The sequence below is a fragment of the Dendropsophus ebraccatus genome, chromosome 2 (assembly GCF_027789765.1).
Source record: "Dendropsophus ebraccatus isolate aDenEbr1 chromosome 2, aDenEbr1.pat, whole genome shotgun sequence".
NCBI classification, from domain to species: Eukaryota; Metazoa; Chordata; class Amphibia; order Anura; family Hylidae; genus Dendropsophus; species Dendropsophus ebraccatus.
In genome coordinates, this window is record NC_091455.1 from 73,507,746 (window position 1) to 73,525,794 (window position 18,049).

Below are 18,049 nucleotides of genomic sequence, written 5' to 3' on the forward strand. Positions count from 1 at the left end.
TTCATTCATTTTTACTGTTTGATCACTGTGAACAGACATTAGTCTGTTCACAGTGATGGCGGCGGCCATCTTGGATCTGATGGCCGCTGCGGGGGGGGGGGGGGTTAGTTACCAGGGCACTAGGGGGGCTGATCTGGGGTCTGATTTTACTTATTTCATCTCCCCCACCGTGGATTCACAGTGGGGGGAGATGAAATACAGCGGCGGCACCGGCCCGTTTAGGCGGTCACTAAGGGGTTAATGGGGGTCAGCTGCGGGATCGCAGCTGACTCTCATTACCGCCGGTGCTGCAGTCAGATGAGAGCGGGATGGCTATCTCTGCAGCGATCCCGCTCTCATCACAAAGCCCCCTGAAGTCAGGAATGTATATATACATGTTACTGACGTGAAGGGGTTAAGCCTTTAAGGAGTCCCCAAGAAAATTCACAATGCTGGTTAACTGTAGACCATATAAGTACTAGTAACACCAAAAATGCTACGGCACCTTGTATTTTCATTTATGTGGTCAATTATAGGTGCATGCTATAGGTAGATAAAATGATTTATCCAGCCTTATTTAAAATATATAGCCTATTCTTAGTATATACACTATAGCAATATTAAATTGGCAGGGGTCCATCTCACTGTATCCTTGGTGATCAACATTTTGAAGGTGCACAGTGCTTGCACTAGGTGTTTACCAGTGCCTGTATTAGTATTCCTGTACTATTAGCTGTAGTACCTTACCCACCGCTACCAAAAGTTGATGCAGGTATGAACACCGGTAAACAAGGAGTAAGCTGCAGCACTTGCACATGCAAATAGCTGGTTGTCAGGGGTTCCAGGACTAGAGCCCCACCAATTTTATACTGATGGCCTTTGCTTGGATAAATCTTATAATGTGCCTCAGAGTGTGCAGCTCCTTGAGCTCTATACAACAGATGCAGGAGCAAACACCAATGTGTATTTCCTGTAAAGCATGTTAAAGATGTCCTTTGTGATGACAGCCACCCTTTAATGTTTTAGGTCTCCTAGGCAAATATTAAACTTCAGACTATTTGCTGTTTTAATGTGGCTTGTTGAGTCACATGAAATTCACGAGGAAGAAGGAAGCCTTATTAATGCCATGAAATATAATAACATGCTGCACTAAAGAGCATGTCATGGGAAACAGATCATCTTATAATAAAATCTTCCCCTGCCACACCAATAGCTATTATCATCTTGGGGACGTTTACTTTGATTTTAGATTTATTTTCAGCACTGAAAATAAAGAACTGTGTCACTTTTCTGCGTGTTTCCTCATTGAAGCACTGCAATTTTATTCCCATTGTAAATAATGACACATGTAAACTCGCATCAAAGACATGGATTTTGAGGGTATATTTCCAGTCTCTTAATTTTGTTGTGACAACAAGCCCTCGGCATGAGAAGACTGCCTTTATACATTCTTAAAAAAAAAAAAAAAGCTTGGACGAAAGGCTTTAGATTTCACTGTTGTCATTCCCTGTTGTTCAGGAACCTGTTAAGGTAGCAGGCCAGTTTCGCTATACTAGCTATTGCCAGAGATTGCAGACTTTGCATACATGGACATGCTTTTGACATTAAGATGAGGCGGTTAGCTCCTAGTGCTGCAATCATTGTCTTGCTTGGAGAAAGCAGGATTTTCTGGTTATTATTTGGTACACACAATTGCCTTTAGTGATCTGATGGCCAACAATAAGTGATCCAATGGAAACTGTCTTATGGGGTCTGTCCTCTAAAAGCTGGATACAAGGATTTTTAGAGGATTAGGGTTTATAAGAATCCATAGTCCCATTATTTTTGTCAAGATGTTTGATAAAACAATCCACCTATGTCAAATATGTGCAAAAATGTATACTTTGAAATGTAATGCCTACTGGAATTACACTGACTGTGTTAGGTGTATAAATATCTGTTGGTAATCAGGACAAATAGCAGCCAGTACAATGGAAAGAAAATAAGGTCCGAGCAAATAAAATGCAAAGGATTGCATGAGCATCTCAAAAACCTTTTTGTACCCTAGTTATGCACCCTGAACGTTTTCTAAGACTATATAGTCAAACTGGGACTGTAGCCAAGAACAGACTACCAAGGATACAGTGGGCACATACTCAGACCTTTTGAGGTGTGGTGGAAAAGGGAATTTGGGAATCTTCAGTGTGAGTGAAGTGTCATCAGCATAATTGCAACTACACAATGCTGTCATGCTGACATGGACTGGAAGCAGTAAGGAATGTTGCCTTGTTTTAACACCTTGTAGAATCCATGCAACAAAGGGATCAAGAGCTCATAGTGCTTGATATGTGAACCTAGAAATGTGGCTACAGAGAAAAGCAAAATATTAAACTTTCTTGCATATGTTCTAAGGGCCCTATTACACAGCGTGATAATTAGCCAAATCAGGCCAGTTTGGCCGGTCATCGCTCTGTGTAATAGGGATAGCGATCAGCCAATGAAATCATCGGCTGATCGTTTCTTTAGGTCCAGACCTTAAATCATCGGACGCCGGCTGTGCATAGCTACGTGTAATATTGATGTGCTGTGGTCCATGGCTAACTAATAAATAAACTGTTCATACATTACCTATCCACGCTCCTGGTCTCCTTCTGCAGTCTTCCCAGCAACGCACACTGCAGCTTTTTTGGGCTAACAGGCCGCTCAGCCAATAACCGGCCGGGAGCGTGGTGCGGTAATGTATGAACAGTTTAGGGCAAGGCTTGCATGGATCTCACTAATGATGTCTATGCAGCCCTTGCTAAACGATAATCAAGCCGTGTAATAGGCTCAGTAATGGTGCTTTTACACGGAACGATTATCGTTCGAATTTTCGCGATAACTATCGCATTTGAGCGATAATCGGCTCGTGTAAACACATGAAACGATCAAGCGACGAGCGAGAAATCGTTCATTTTGATCTTTCAACAAATTCTCAAATCGTCGTTGGCAAAAAATTCGCAGATCGCTTAGTGTAAGCAGTCTTTCAATGATTTACCCTATGTGTGAGATGGGCTTAAGCGACCTTAAAACAATCTCTAAAAAATTTTTTCAAACGATCTATCGTTTCGTCTGAACGCTAATCGTTATAAAAAACACATTGTTACTTCAAAATCGTTAAACGATCGATCGGGCGAATTATCGCTCTGTGTAAAAGGACCATAAACGAGTGCCAGTCTAGCAGATTGGTACTCGTTTATATTATTGATCGGGCCGCCATCGGTCTGTCCAATTGGAACCTTTAGTCTAACCTACATTTTCTTGTTTTACCTCCCTGTAGTTGTGGGGTTTATGGTCTCTGAATACAACAGATCTGATATTCAGCCTCTTGGATGTACAACTGGTCGCCATCTATTCTTTTGTTTCTAAACAATTCTTAAAAGGTCCTTCTAGAACATGGGTTTCCAAACTGCGGCCCTCCAGCTGTTGCAATACTACATTTCCCATCATGCCTGGAAAGCCAAATTGAAAGTTTTTAGCTGTCCAGGCATGATGGGAATTGAAACAGCTGCAGGGCCACAGTTTAGAGACTCATGTTCTAAAAATTAGATCAAGGATGGGGAACCTTTGACCCTCCAGCAGTTGCAAAACTATGTCTAGGCATAATAGGAATAGTAGTTTTGCAGTGGCTGGAGGGCCAAAGGTTCCTTATCCCTGCATAAGATGAACCAATTTCCAATTTAGAGTGCTACTATCATTTCAAAAAAACTTGACATGTCAGACCTGTACCAATCGTGAGAACAAGTGGCAAGAAGTCCATGTTTAGCGGGCCGCACCGTAGCACAGTCCTCTCCCTGCTTGTTCTCAGAAGACATGTCAGAAGTTTTAATCGGTCCAGGTCTATTTCAATTTTTTTTTTTTTTTTTTTTTGACGTGAAACCAAAAAGAGAAGGTATTCTTTATTTTATATCCATTTTCTGCTGCAGTGCCCCTTTGACTTTGACTCTGGACTCATGCTGCAATTTTGCAGTCTTTTTTTTTTTTTTTTTTTTTTCTTTTTCATTCCCTTTTTTACATTTACGGTTTGGAGTAAGCTCACAAAAGTGAGCGTTTTTATAATGGAAGTCATTGGAAAAACTGATCAAAAAGGATGCACACACATACAGTTAGGGCCAGAAATATTTAGACAGTGACACAAGTTTTGTTCTTTTAGCTGTTTACAAAAACATGTTCAGAAATACAAATATATATATATATATATATATATATATAATATATAGCTGAAAGTGCACACTCCCAGCTGCAATATCAGAGTTTCCACATCCAAATCGGAGAAAGGGTTTAGGAATCATAGCTCTGTAATGCATAGCCTCCTCTTTTTCAAGGGACCAAAAGTAATTGGACAATGGACTCTAAGGGCTGCAATTAACTCTGAAGGTGTCTCACTCATTAACCTGTAATCAATGAAGTAGTTAAAAGGTCTGGGGTTGATTCCAGGTGTGTGGTTTTGCATTTGGAAGCTGTTGCTGTGACCAGACAACATGCGGTCAAAGGAACTCTCAATTGAGGTGAAGCAGAACATCCTGAGGCTGAAAAAAAAAGAAAAAATTGATCAGAGAGATAGCAGACATGCTTGGAGTAGCAAAATCAAAAGTCGGGTACATTCTGAGAAAAAAGGAATTGACTGGTGAGCTTGGGAACTCAAAAAGGCCTGGGCGTCCACGGAAGACAACAGTGGTGGATGATCGCCGCACACTTTCTTTGGTGAAGAAGAGCCCGTTCACATCAACTGAAGTCCAGAACACTCTCAGGGAAGTAGGTGTATCTGTCTCTAAGCCAACAGTAAAGAGAAGACTCCATGAAAGTAAATACAAAGGGTTCACATCTAGATGCAAACCATTCATCAATTCCAAAAATAGACAGGCCAGAGTTAAATTTGCCGAAAAACACCTCAAGGAGCCAGCTCAGTTCTGGAAAAGTATTCTATGGACAGATGAGACAAAGATCAACCTGTACCAGAATGGTGGAAAGAAAAAAGTTTGGAGAAGGGAACGGCACATGATCCAAGGAACACCACATCCTCTGTAAAACATGGTGGAGGCAACGTGATGGCATGGGCATGCATGGCTTTCAATGGCACTGGGTCACTTGTGTTTATTGATGACATAACAGCAGACAAGAGTAGCCGGATGAATTCTGAAGTGTACCGGGATATACTTTCAGCCCAGATTCGGGCCAAATGCTGCAAAGTTGATCGGACAGCACTTCATAGTACAGATGGACAATGACCCCAAGCATACAGCCAAAATCCAGACTTAAGACAAATCCAGACTTAAGACGGAAAGACCCACAAACAAGCAAGACCTAAAGGCTGCGGCTGTAAAGGCCTGGCAAAGCATTAAGAAGGAGGAAACCCAGCGTTTGGTGATGTCCATGGGTTCCAGACTTAAGGCAGTGATTGCCTCCAAAGGATTCGCAACAAAATATTGAAAAATTTTTTTTTTGTTTGGGTTATGTTTATTTGTCCATTTACTTTTGAGCTCCTGAAATGTGGAGTGTTTGTAAAGAAATGTGTACAATTCCTATGTTTTCTATCAGATATTTGTGTTCAACCCTTCAAATTAAACTTACAATCTGCACTTGAATTCTGTTTTAGAGGTTTAATTTCAAATCCAATGCGGTGGCATGCAGAGCCCAACTCGCGAAAATTGTCACTGTCCAAATATTTCTGGCCCTAACTGTACATCAGTTTTTTCATCTTTTTTGCATAACTGATGAAATAAGCGAACTGCAAAAACAGTGTGAACCCAGCCTTATTAGTCATCCTGATTACTGGTTAGAAGAGGCTTTTATCGCATTTTAATTTTCTCCAAAAATAGTCATCATTTTGGTATAGTTACATTGTGCTCTTTTGTGTTTTTTCTAAACAGTAATGCTACAGCCATTTGACTATGATCCAAATGAAAAGAGTAAGCACAAGTTCATGGTGCAGACCATTTTTGCCCCTTCAAATATAACAGACATGGAGACAGTGGTAAGTGAAATACTGTTTGTTTGTTTGTTTTTTTTTTTGTTGTTTTTTTTTTTGGCTATTAAAATATAATCAAGTCCCTTCACAAGTCAAGAAATATGTATGGGAAATTGAGGCGTGTATGGCCAGCCTGTCTTTACTGGGAATATTAACTCCTTCTATGCCTAATCCCATTCTGACATTGGGGAAAAGTCACAATTTTCACATTGAGATATATATATATATATATATATATATATATATATATATATATATATATATATATATATATAATGAGAACTTTATCTGAGGCATAAACACAGTTGACCTTTTTTTTTTCTCCTAAAATGAAATAATAAAATTTCATGACACAATTTGTGGTGAGCACCACTTTTTATTTCCAGCTGCTTGGTGGTGTCTATGGGTACACAATTGTGCAGGTGTTGGGTTAAACTGCACCTGTAGTTAAAAAAAAATTCAGCTGGAGCATATAATGGAGCCGGCAGAGAGGAAAGCAGGAGCGCATCGGAACGAGACTGATTTAGCACAGAGTTTTCCGACAGAATTACTCCGTGTGCATATACCCTAAAGACGCTGCACACATTGTGAACAATGGACAATCTTGCGTCTATACACGCAAGATTGTATCGACTCTGGCTTAGCTTTCTGAGATCAAAGGGTTCAGCTGACCTTTATCTAGTGTTTCTACAATTGAGGCATTTCAATTAGGTTCCTTATTTTTAGATTTCTATTTTTTTTTTTTTTTTTGAAAGCATGATCATCTCAGCTGAAATACATCCATTATGGCTCTGCCAATGATGGAAGCCATAAAGCTTGTGTAGCTTTAACAAGTATATTTCTGGTAGTTGATTGCCGATTGTTAGGCCAGATTCATACATTCCTTAGAAACGGCTGTGTCAGTACGGTAGTGCAGAGATTTAATAGTTTCACAACTCATGTGTTCATAATGAATGCAGATGCCAGGCAGTCCAAGGTTCAGTCTGTAGCACATTGTCCATGCATGGACCACATCTCAAGGGACATGTGAATCTGGCCTCAGGGTTCACTTACACGCCGTGACTTGTTGGCAGAGGAGGCCGCAAACAGTCACTGATCAGCAAGATCACCGCAGTAGTATCTGTAGCAAAATCAAATATGGTGGATATTGTTGTGTCTATTAGTGTAAGAAAATGTTTGTCCATTTTTTTTTTTTCTAATCCGGATCTTTGATTGCAGTGGAAAGAAGCTAAACCTGATGATCTAATGGATTCTAAATTAAAATGTGTATTTGATATGCCACATGAACATGAGAAGCCGGTAAGAAGCATTTTAATAAACTATCTTCTTGATTGTCTTAAAGCGTATACTAACCCTCACCAGCAGTTGGAGCTGGTGGCCATAAGAATTTATGTCTCTGGTGCTGAAAAGCACCAAGTCCCAACGTTGGCAATGTGGCCAAACCACCAGACTCTTCAAAGGATGCTTTTTATTGGCTTTGGTAAATTAAAAATAATAATGGCTTCTTTGGAGATTTATTGGGCAGAATGGGAGCTCTGTACAGTTCCCCTGCCACAACTCTCCTTTAATAATTTGCAGAGTTGAGGGGAATACCTAAAATCCCCTCTCCCAGCACCTCTTTTTGCAGATGCCTGCAACCACAAGTACTTGTATCTTGTATTGTACTTTTACCTTGTTTTGTATGACATTACATAGTGTTCGGTACAAAATCCTTTTCTTGTGTTTTCGTGTTCTAGGCACATGAAGCTACAAAGTTGTTTACTTGTCTGCCTACAAAAGGCAGTGCTTCAATGGATGACACTGAAACACGAAAGCTCATGGAGGAGTGTAAGAGACTTCAGTCGGAGATGATAAAGCTATCAGATGAGAATCAGCTGCTGAAAGTGAGATACTGTTTAGATTTTTCTGAAAGTTATTTGACCTCAAATGAGAAAACTATTCTAAACTTAGTCATCATTCTGCCTGTGCTTCTCTATGGGGGGACTTACGTGTAAAGTCTGAGTTTCTGCTTGTGTCTAATGTGCCTTTACCTATATTCATACATCATTTTAAAATAATTCTCCTGCTCCCTTAACTGTTAGACAACAAACATGCAGTTAGCCATCTTGTTCAGCCCTACCCATGCATGAGCAAATGGGTATAATGAGATAGCTGTCAACCAAACATGTCAGCAAAATAGAAACAAAGAAGATTGTCGGCAGAAAAAGACCACTGGGTCCATCTAGTCTGCCCTATTAGTATTTCCCTCCTTATTTTCTTAGGATAGATATGTTTATCCCAGGCAGGTTTAAATTCTCTTATTGTAGATTTACCAACCACATCATGCTTGTTTTTATGTATGTATTTTTTAAATCAAAATTATTCCAAGAGGTGTATGATAAGTAAGATCACTTGTATGCAGAATAATAAAATGTAATCTTGGGATACAATGTTGAATGTTTTGGTCATCCTATCCTTTTCCAGTGTGCTTGAAGTGTACAGTTCCTTTATGCACTGGTGAGTCTCTTGGCATACGTGTAAAAGTAACCATAGACCCACATTCACCAAAAGAGGTCAGAAGGAAATGTTTATACCATCAGTATACTTTTTTTCTCCATAGAATACTACAGCAGACTACAATAGATGCCAACACACTGCAAAATGTTAATACAAAAAAAACTTTAAACCTCCAGACCCAAAATCTGAAAGAAACATATGTAGAACAGCAGATTTTAAAATGTGACTAAAAGCAAAGAAACTAATGCAAAGCTATTCCTGTTCATAGAATACTCATTTCATTTATCAAAGCTAGCAGAAAAGTTTTCTTTTCTGCAAACACTTTCATTTAATTGCTCTAGAAAAATTAAAAGCTGCATAATCATTGGTTTCTCTGGGCAAAAAAAACTATTTTATGGTTACATATTCACTGAGCATTTTGGCTCCACATAGTTGATTCAGCTATAGAACACATGCAAGGTATTGATAGGGCTTAGACTCTTCAGCTTTCAGAATTATTATGCCTAAACTACTGCCAGGAACTGCTCTACACAGTTGATGAGCTTTTAGGCATCTTAAAAGGAATGTACCGCTTAAATTCTTTTTCACTGGTTAGAGACAGATACTAAAAAAACCCTTTTTTTTTTTTTTTTTTTTTCTTCCTTTAAATCTGTTTGCCGACTAATTTTTTTTTTTTACGTTTCTTATGGAGTCTTTACTGCGAGCCAGTGGACAAAGACAACAATACACATGAATGGGAAAAGTTTTTGGTGTTCACTGTGACCATCGAAAAGGTTGGGGAGGCTGAACGGTGAACAACTATTGTTTATATATTAGTGTCACCTTTCACTGTAATGCTATACAGGTTTTACTTTAAAACTGTTAGCCTCCTCATCACAGTACAGGAAGTCTCAGCTTTGTTTTAGGCTTAGTGGTGAGAATATAAACTGCAAGATTTCAGGATAGCAAAAGGATAAAGAGTAAAATGGTAGATTAGGAAAAGAAAATCTGCTGGCACATTCCCTTTTAGGGTTCAAACCCACTTGCCGGATCTGCAGCGAGTCTCCTTGCTGCGTTCTTGCAGCGAGACTCGCTGCAGATCCCGGCCCTATACTTTCATTAGCAGAGAAACTCGCAGCAGGGATGCGATTTTTGTCTGCGGCCGGGGGGTGCGGGGGGGCGATCGTGCGGCCGGGGGTTTGCGGGGGGCGATCAGTGCTGCTGAGGGGGTGATCGGGGCAGCAGGGGGGAGGCCAGACTATACATTACCGGGTCCCGAAGCAAGCAGGAGCGGGGACCCGGTAATGTATAATGTCCGGCGGCTGGGGGGTTAATGGGGCGGGCTGCAGACAAAATCGCAGCAGGGATGTACATCCCTGCTGCGAGTTTCTCTGCTAATGAAAGTATAGGGCCGGGATTTGCAGCGAGTCTCGCTGCAAAAACGCAGCGAGGAGACTCGCTGCAGATCCAGCAAGTGGGTTTGAACCCTAAAGATCTCTCTGTGTAATGGCCCTATTTCACGGATCGTTTAGAGGAGCAAACGAGCACTCTCAGCGCTCGTTTGGTCCTCGTGCCGCCGCTATTCAACGCGGCAGCAGCGAGCGGGTAAGTGCGGCAGGGAGCTGTGGGGGAGGCTGCCCGGGTGATCGCTGATCGTCCGGACAGCCCATAGGATACAGCAGCATCTGCTGCCGATGCTCCTATTCAACGGAGCGACGGCAGCAGATCGTCGCTGTATCAGTCTCTTGTTTTTCAACATGTTGAAAAACAAGCGACTGCAACGATCAGCCGACATGAACGATGTCGGCTGATCGTTGCACTCTATTCCACGGGACCATTATCGTCCGTAGCGGCAGATATAGTCCGAATACGGACGATAATCGTTCCGTGGAATAGGGCCTTAACATGCAGTACCTTTTTAAAATGTTCATCATGATTTAGTTGGAACCTTCTGTTATAATGTTAGAGATCTGTACAATATTATAAATCATACAGCATTACCTTACCTTTCATTGTATTGTTCTGCCTGGGGTTTATTCCATTTACTATTAGCAGAAGTATCTGGAGTCTGGGAGCACTGAAACATTAAAGTTAGGATCGCGTTTTGTCTCTTATGCCTGACATTGAATTCCACTCATCCGATTTGTAGCATAGCATAACAATATCAAGTGTGAACCATGGCTCAGTCATGTTTTTTGTGTGTGTGTAAAAAAAGAAGAAAAATCAATCTGTCATTTTTTTTTATAATGTAAGTCAGTGGGAAACAGATTCTGCAGTATGACAGTTCGACAGCATCCATTTTTACCCTGTGTTTTTGCATTAGTTTTTTCCCCCTTTTAATTTACACATTAAACTAACAGCAAAAACACAGTGTGAAGTTATCACAAAATACAAAATAGGCACAGTCATTGTACATGGCTTCCCTCGTGTGATTCCTAACACATTTGTAAATCCATTTACTAAAAATTACCCCTTACACCAGTTTAAAGTCTCTACGTTCTTGGCCACTAGGTGTCTCCCTTCTCTACAGTCTGCTGTTCGCTGCCTGATTATGTAGCTCACATTTATTGGACTGTATCAGCTAATGTACTACCGTAGATACAGTGGGGCAGGTAAATTATTGCATAGTGCAGACACATTTTGCCACCTGGAACTGGCTTGATCAAGGGCACGTCCCAATTCTAAACAATATTCATAACGGAAACTATGATGCAGTGCCTATGGTGTTCCCGACCCCACTGACCTATGAGGTCCCTCAGGGTGTCTTGTAGGGCTGGGCGATATGGCCTAAAATTTATATCACGATATAATTTGATGCATGCACGATATAACGATATATCACGATATAGAAAAAATTTTTTGTGTGTATACTCACCCCCCCCTTGCCAGTCATCAGCCTTCCCCTGTGCCAGTGATCAGCCCTCCCCTATGCCTTCAGCCCCCTTTGTGCCAGTTATCACCCCCCTTGCCAGTCATCAGCCTTCCCCTGTGCCATCAGCCCACCCTGTGCCAGTGATCAGCCCTGCCCTGTGCCATCAGCCCCCCTTGCGCCAGTCATCAGCCCCCCTTGCCAGTCATCAGCCCCCCTTGCCAGTCATCAGCCCCCCGTTGCCAGTCATCAGCCTTCCCCTGTGCCATCAGCCCACCCTGTGCCAGTCATCAGCCCTCCCTTGTGCCAGTTATCACCCGCCTTGCCAGTCATCATCCTCCTTGCCAGTCATCAGCCCCCCTTGCCAGTCATCAGCCCCCCTTGCCAGTCATCAGCCCCCCTTGCCAGTCATCAGCCCCCCTTGCCAGTCATCAGCCCCCCTTGCCAGTCATCAGCCCCCCTTGCCAGTCATCAGCCCCCCTTTGCCAGTCATCAGCCCCCCTTTGCCAGTCATCAGCCCCCCCCCCCCCAGTGCCAGTCATCTCCCCTCTCAGTTTTCCAGCCATTTCATGTGCCAGCCATCATGTCCCCCCAGCCAGGGCCATCATCAGCCCCATGCCAAGCCATCTGCCGCCCCCCGACCCCTCTGCTACTTACCTTTCCTGCAGGGCTGGCTGATGGAGTCCGCGAGGCGAGACGGGCCGCGTCTTCTTCCCAGCATGCACTGGGAGACCTGACGTCACACGCATCAGCGCGCTAGCGCGCTGACGATGCGTGAACGGAAGGCCCTGCAGCGCGGTACCACGGAGCGGTAAGTGAGAAGCTTATTCACTACCGCTCCGTGGTATATCGCGATATGACGATATGCCAAAAATCTATATCGTCAACCGAATTGATGACGATATTTTGGCATATCGTTTATATCGCCCAGCCCGACACTGTCTTGTTGCCTTTTTTTTTTTTTTTTGCTCTGTTCACAATAGTGTAATAGTGGATTAAAGTGAAAACTGATAGACCTCACTGATCTTTTTTTATTTTATTTTTTCAGGAGGACAGGAGGAAGGGCAGAGGAATGCTGAAAGATCAAGGCAACCCCATCCCATCACTTCTTGTCGTTATTGCAGCAATTTTCATTGGTTTCTTTTTAGGAAAATTTATCTTGTAAATTAAGGCATGAAGTGTTTTTTTTTCTTTTCTTTTTTTTCTCTTCTTTTTCTCCCTTCCCAGCCAGAAAGTTATTTAAGCTGCCATGTCAGTTTACATACAGCAGCATATGGGCATCGCCTGTCTTACAGTTCAAATGGGAAAAAAATTAATAATAAAGAAATTTAAAAACAAAACGAGAAACTGGCGATGGGACAAAAGTGTGTTCATATGTCCGCATCGAGACTCTTGTCACACATTCAGTCCTTTATGGGGAAGAAAACTGTAATCAAACAATCTTTGTGGTTTTAATAAGTTTTGTATGTTATTTTAATTGTTTTAAATTTTATCTGTTCACTTTTGCAACATGGTTTCCTTAGATTGCTAATTTCATTCAGGTAAAAGATCGAGGTATCCTGGGATAGTGTGTTTTTCAATGTAAATGCTAAATCCTTTATTTTGCAATGTATATGTGATGGCTGTTCAAATTCTGTGAGGCAGAGTTCTTTTTGTCTCTATTATTTCCCATCTTACTCACTGAACGGAATAAAAACATCAGAAATGATAAATCCCTTTTCTGCTGGATAGCATTTACATGTCTGTATAATAGAAAACGTTCTTCAGTGTATTGCGCTGATTGTGGTACTTGTAACAACTGGTTTTCTTTGTGTCTGATAGTCACTTCTATAGGTGCAATGAAAGCTTGTAGAGAGCCGATCAGTATTAAGTAAGGTACGCTGTTCCCACCCCTTTACACGCCACTACAGGAACCTATTAAACATGGTTTTGGTCTAACAGCTATTTGCATAGTTACATGGATTGTAGGGGCCACCCATCTTTTAGTTTGTTAAAAACAAAACAATGGCACGTGGCTATGATATGCCGTAAGTGCTTGATCATCATTATAGGGTCCCATCTTTGTAGAGGAGGACTGTCTGCACAGACTTTCTGCATTACACTCAGAAAGCTTAGTTTCTTTAGCTCTCATACAATATATCAGACTTACCATATGCTTGCAGAGCTATTTTCTTATGGCAAATATGGGATAAGTATTGGTGGGTGTCTCCATCGTTCTAGCATGCATTGACTTCTTGATATGGTGGAAAACCCCATTTGATATAGGACATCTTTTTAAAGGGAACCTGTCATTCTGGGAGTGGGCCAAAATATTAGGGGCCCTATCCAGGGGTGGAGTGGGTTTGGTCTGCTCTCCCGGGGTGGCAGGTTCCTTTTAAGCTTTGGTTGCCTTGATAAACACTAGACCCCCTTCTCTTACTGTCACAGTCTGAGGCAACATGACAGCCCGTATATAAGCACTTTCCTGCGATAGAGTAGAACTTGTTTCAGATGCCAAAGGGGATACATGTATGGTTATTCTGACTGAGAGGCAACACACAATATTCATATAGCGCACAAAAAGTTTCTGAAGCCTCCATTGGCACTTAATAATGGACAGACCTCTTTCACTAGACACTTCGTGGTCTATTTTTTTCAGAATCTCCCTGCTGAGCATCCATCTTATCAGATGTACTTTAAACAAAATTGTGTGATGTTTAAATTTTTTTTTTCTATATTCTGAAAATGGCTGCAATATTTTTGTACAGTGGAATAGTTCTGTTCTCACTGATTTTGTATGTGTTATCAGTGCACACGTTACATGAAGAAAGAATAAGGACATCACCGAATAGAAACACTACAACTTGTTCTAACCTCTGTCTAATCCAGTGTTTATTTTCATTTTTCTCACTATACATTCTGCTTCTTATTGATAAATAACCTGGCCGGATTCTATTATTGTGTGGGTTATGTGCCTTTCCCCCTTTTTGTCCGGCTGTTTACCCTTGTGTTTCATATTTAGAAATATTGTGTAGTAAAACTGTCTGCTGGGGAATGCAGTGAGTCATCCACAAATGGGAACATTGCTTCAAGCTGTCGAGCTTTTTTATTTTTGCCCCTTTTTACATGCAGATTTACTTATGAACCATCTCATTTCAGTAGATGGTGTTACCTCCTAGCTAGCTGTGCTTTTTTGACAGCTACATTGTCAGCTGACCTGGTCCTCATGCTATTATCCTGTCTTCTGCTGCTGCATTGTACTTTAGCAGAACAAAAATCTAAATGTTTGCAGCTATTTAATAAGTTTGATACAGAATTTCAGACTTTGCTTTGATGTCCTTCACATTTGTGAGTCTGCCTACTATATCTTTTTGACTGTTATAAATATGCTGGTGAGCTAAGATCCAGCTAGGCAAGTCTATTCTTGGTAACATAATTGTCTTATATTTGGCTAGTAGCCGGTAACTGGCACACCTGGGGGACACATGCAGCCCCTGGTTTTCATTGTTTAGCTATGTAGTAGCACTCTTCTGACCTGTTGAACTTTCTGTGCCCTGTGTCCCACAAAAACTTCTGTGTGACAGAACATATACAAATGTGTCAGTAATATGGCAGGCGTTGTTGAGCCCCACAAAATTCTTATGTACGGGCTCAGGTCGGCAAAGTTATACTGCTCCCGATTTCTATCCACAGACGCATTTTTCAGCGTCAAGACAAAAGCAGGAAGCACTGCTCAGCCTGGACCAGACAGTTGAAAAATGGGATGCCATCCATACCTCCCATAGATTGTGATGGAAACTGACCACTTTTATATAGCCTACTCCCCAGTGAACCATTGGTCCATGTGATTGGTCCATTCACTTTAATCTGTGCTCTGGGACTTTTTTTATATATATATTCCTCCTCCTCCTTCCACAGAGACATCTATATATTACTGTAACCAACTTTGGTATTGGCAATATCTATAATCTGCTGTCTTTCCTGGCAAGCATGCACATAGTAGTCTTCCAAATGAGTAAGCAATTATTTGATTTTTTTTTTTTGTTCGGAAGATTTATTACGCAACTTTTCATTTTTTTTTTTTTTGTCCCACCCCCTCACAGATGTTCTAGTACATCAACCTGAATATACCTCGTTCTGCATCTGTTCTGTTTTATCGTCTTTTCAATTGATTTTTGCCTCAAAGTAAAGCTGGTGGTTTAGTAATCTGCTGTACAGTTACCTGTTTATGCACAATTTGCAGAATAATTTTATTCAGTGATTTCTTTGACAATTTTGTTCATAATTTAGTCTTGTAGTTTTGGGATATTGGAAACTTAAAATGCTAATGAAGTATTTCCAATTGATCTCCAAAGTCAGTGTCTGGTAGGAAAAGATTAGGGAGTTGCATAAGGACTCCTTACATAATTCTTGATGCACAGTTCCACGTATGGATTCATAGAAATATTGAATTGTCTTATGACTGAGCTATGTTTCATCACTGGTTTTATTTGCAGCATGAATCAAAATTGCCTTTCTAAACTCAGCTGTATGCCATTGACCCTATTATCCTCCACAAGGCACTAGGAAGCTAAGAGTGGGGACTTGTTTGGTGGATCCTCACAATGTACTGCTGTACCTTTAGCAACTCTTGTCTGCCTGTTATATCAAGTAAGCACCCTATAGTCAAAGGTATTTTTTTTCCTGTTAGTAGTGTTGGCATCAGTAACCAAAAAAATCACTCCACGCAACAACACATCTGTTTAACCCATTTTATATAGCTTAAAGAGAGTTGTCAAGGTACCTGGACAGCAGGTATTTTAACAGTTTTTTGTTTTTGTCTCAAAATGGTCTACATAAAGCTACCATTTTTTGCACAAATAATTGGATGTTATAGCCTGCCTCCCTTGTGAAGTTATCTTTTTTGGGCCTATTATATCTTTTCACCACCCTCTCCCCTTTAATAATAACTAGTCCCAAGTTGGTCGAGCCTGTTACAAGGGCCGACTGGGGTGATATTTGCTAACTCTAATGATGTGAATGGCAGACTTTTATAGTCTTTCAATAGCTGAAAGGTTGGCCTCACTCCTTAGATATCTTGTGTTGAAAAAACATTGACAAAATAATGTCAAAAACATATGTGCTAATGTCTAATTTTTTATTTAATGCTTCTTTTTCCCCAGCATAATAAAGGTTTGTTTTCTAAAAGGGACCCTGGGTGCTGAAAAAAGAATCAAGCATATTCACCTGTTCCAATATCCTGCCACAGTTCTTCGGAGGGCTCCTGGTTTGTAGTGTTCCCTAATACTTCCTGCTTCCGATGATATGTTCATCCTGTAGGAAATGCTCACTCCGCCATTGCTGGCTAATGTCAGTCACTGCTGTGAACGGTGATTGGCCGAGTAGGCATTTCACATAGAGTTGGCATATTATTGGAATCGGAAAGAAGTAGAGAGCATAGGAAGCCATCAAAATAACTTTTTTTTATGCAGCATTGTGACCTTTCTAACAAAACTATTTTTTAGACTTTTATTTTTACCCCTATTGTAAACAGCATGTCTCTTTAGCCACGCTTTTAGAGCCTTTTTAGGGCTGGAGGAGGACAGCTGTTGGTCGAGTAACCATCTAGGTGGCCGCGATTCGGTGTATTCGTCCAGGTCCAGATGAAGGTGGCATCCATATATTGTCTGAGGAATGACCTGTATTACACACCTGTTCCTGCCAGGAGTGTTACATTTAGTTGCTTATGTGACCATTATTTTGCCTCAACTTATTTTGTGTAGACTGAATAACTGCAGTTGTTTGACGGTGTAAATGCAGTCAGGTAACAAAGGTAAATTATATGTTGGTTGAGATTTAAAAAACTGAACCCACAAGTCTCTGTGCTGTCTCGTACCAAGTTCAGATGTGTGCTGCAAAAGAAAGCATTGCTGCTTGAACCCGGGCTGTTTCATCCATGTGGCTTCTTTATTCTTTCTTGTGAATGACCGAACTGGCAGGTCTACTATACCGAAGACTGGAATATCTGGTCTTACTTTCACACCCTAAAGGAAAATCCATTTCACAAAGCAATGGAGGACTTTGTCTAATATAAATATGTATTGTAATGATTTATGTATTTCCATTTCTTTGCCATTTCAGGACTACTGTCATATGCACAATTTGGTTTAAAGGTTTGTAATCATCCCTAGGGTCCCATGTGGGGATTTTGCTTAAATTTAGTGCAAAATTGCATCAGTCTTACATGGGGTGCTGTAAAATTTTGGACTGTTCCTTGATTCATAGTGATCCTCTTTAATGTTGTATATAAAATGTAATGCTCAGAATATTTTGCTATCAGCAGTGTCTTTGGAAGAAGTCAACCGTACTAAATTATGAACTATGAATTAAACTGTCTTTGTTCCTTCAACGTCTTCCTTTGTGTGTTTGTCTTTTTTATGTAATTTTGCAGTATGATATGGAATTAAAGGAATGTGTCTTCAAAAAATGAGCTACTGTTTAAATTTAAAGTTTTTATGCTAAACATATATTACCCCCCCACCCCACCTAACCCCCAGTGCTCAACCTATAGTGGAGGCCAAGCCAGTAACTTATGCAACCCCCCCCCCCCTTTTCACCTATTACAATAATGAAATAATATTTATCATCTTGTGACAAAGAAACAATATATAACTGGAGACTTTCCCAGAACGCCCAATATAATAAAAGTTTAAATGTGTATTTCAGGCATTATGGGCATTATCTGTGTGGGGTTCTAAAATGTCATGAAAGATAGCCAGCAC

The 18,049-nt window shown here is 40.9% G+C and overlaps 1 protein-coding gene across 1 annotated transcript in view; it reads left to right on the plus strand.

Annotated features, from left to right (window-relative positions):
• The window catches only part of VAPA (VAMP associated protein A), a 38,291-nt gene extending 20,611 nt beyond the window's left edge, over window positions 1–17,680 (plus strand). Inside the window, exons 3-6 of the mRNA XM_069957781.1 lie at window positions 5,868–5,971; window positions 7,184–7,264; window positions 7,702–7,848; window positions 12,358–17,680. Of these exons, the coding sequence (XP_069813882.1) occupies window positions 5,868–5,971; window positions 7,184–7,264; window positions 7,702–7,848; window positions 12,358–12,474 (449 nt within the window). The 3' untranslated portion in view covers window positions 12,475–17,680. The remainder of the gene's footprint in view (window positions 1–5,867; window positions 5,972–7,183; window positions 7,265–7,701; window positions 7,849–12,357) is intronic.
• The last annotated feature ends 369 nt before the right edge of the window (window positions 17,681–18,049 follow it).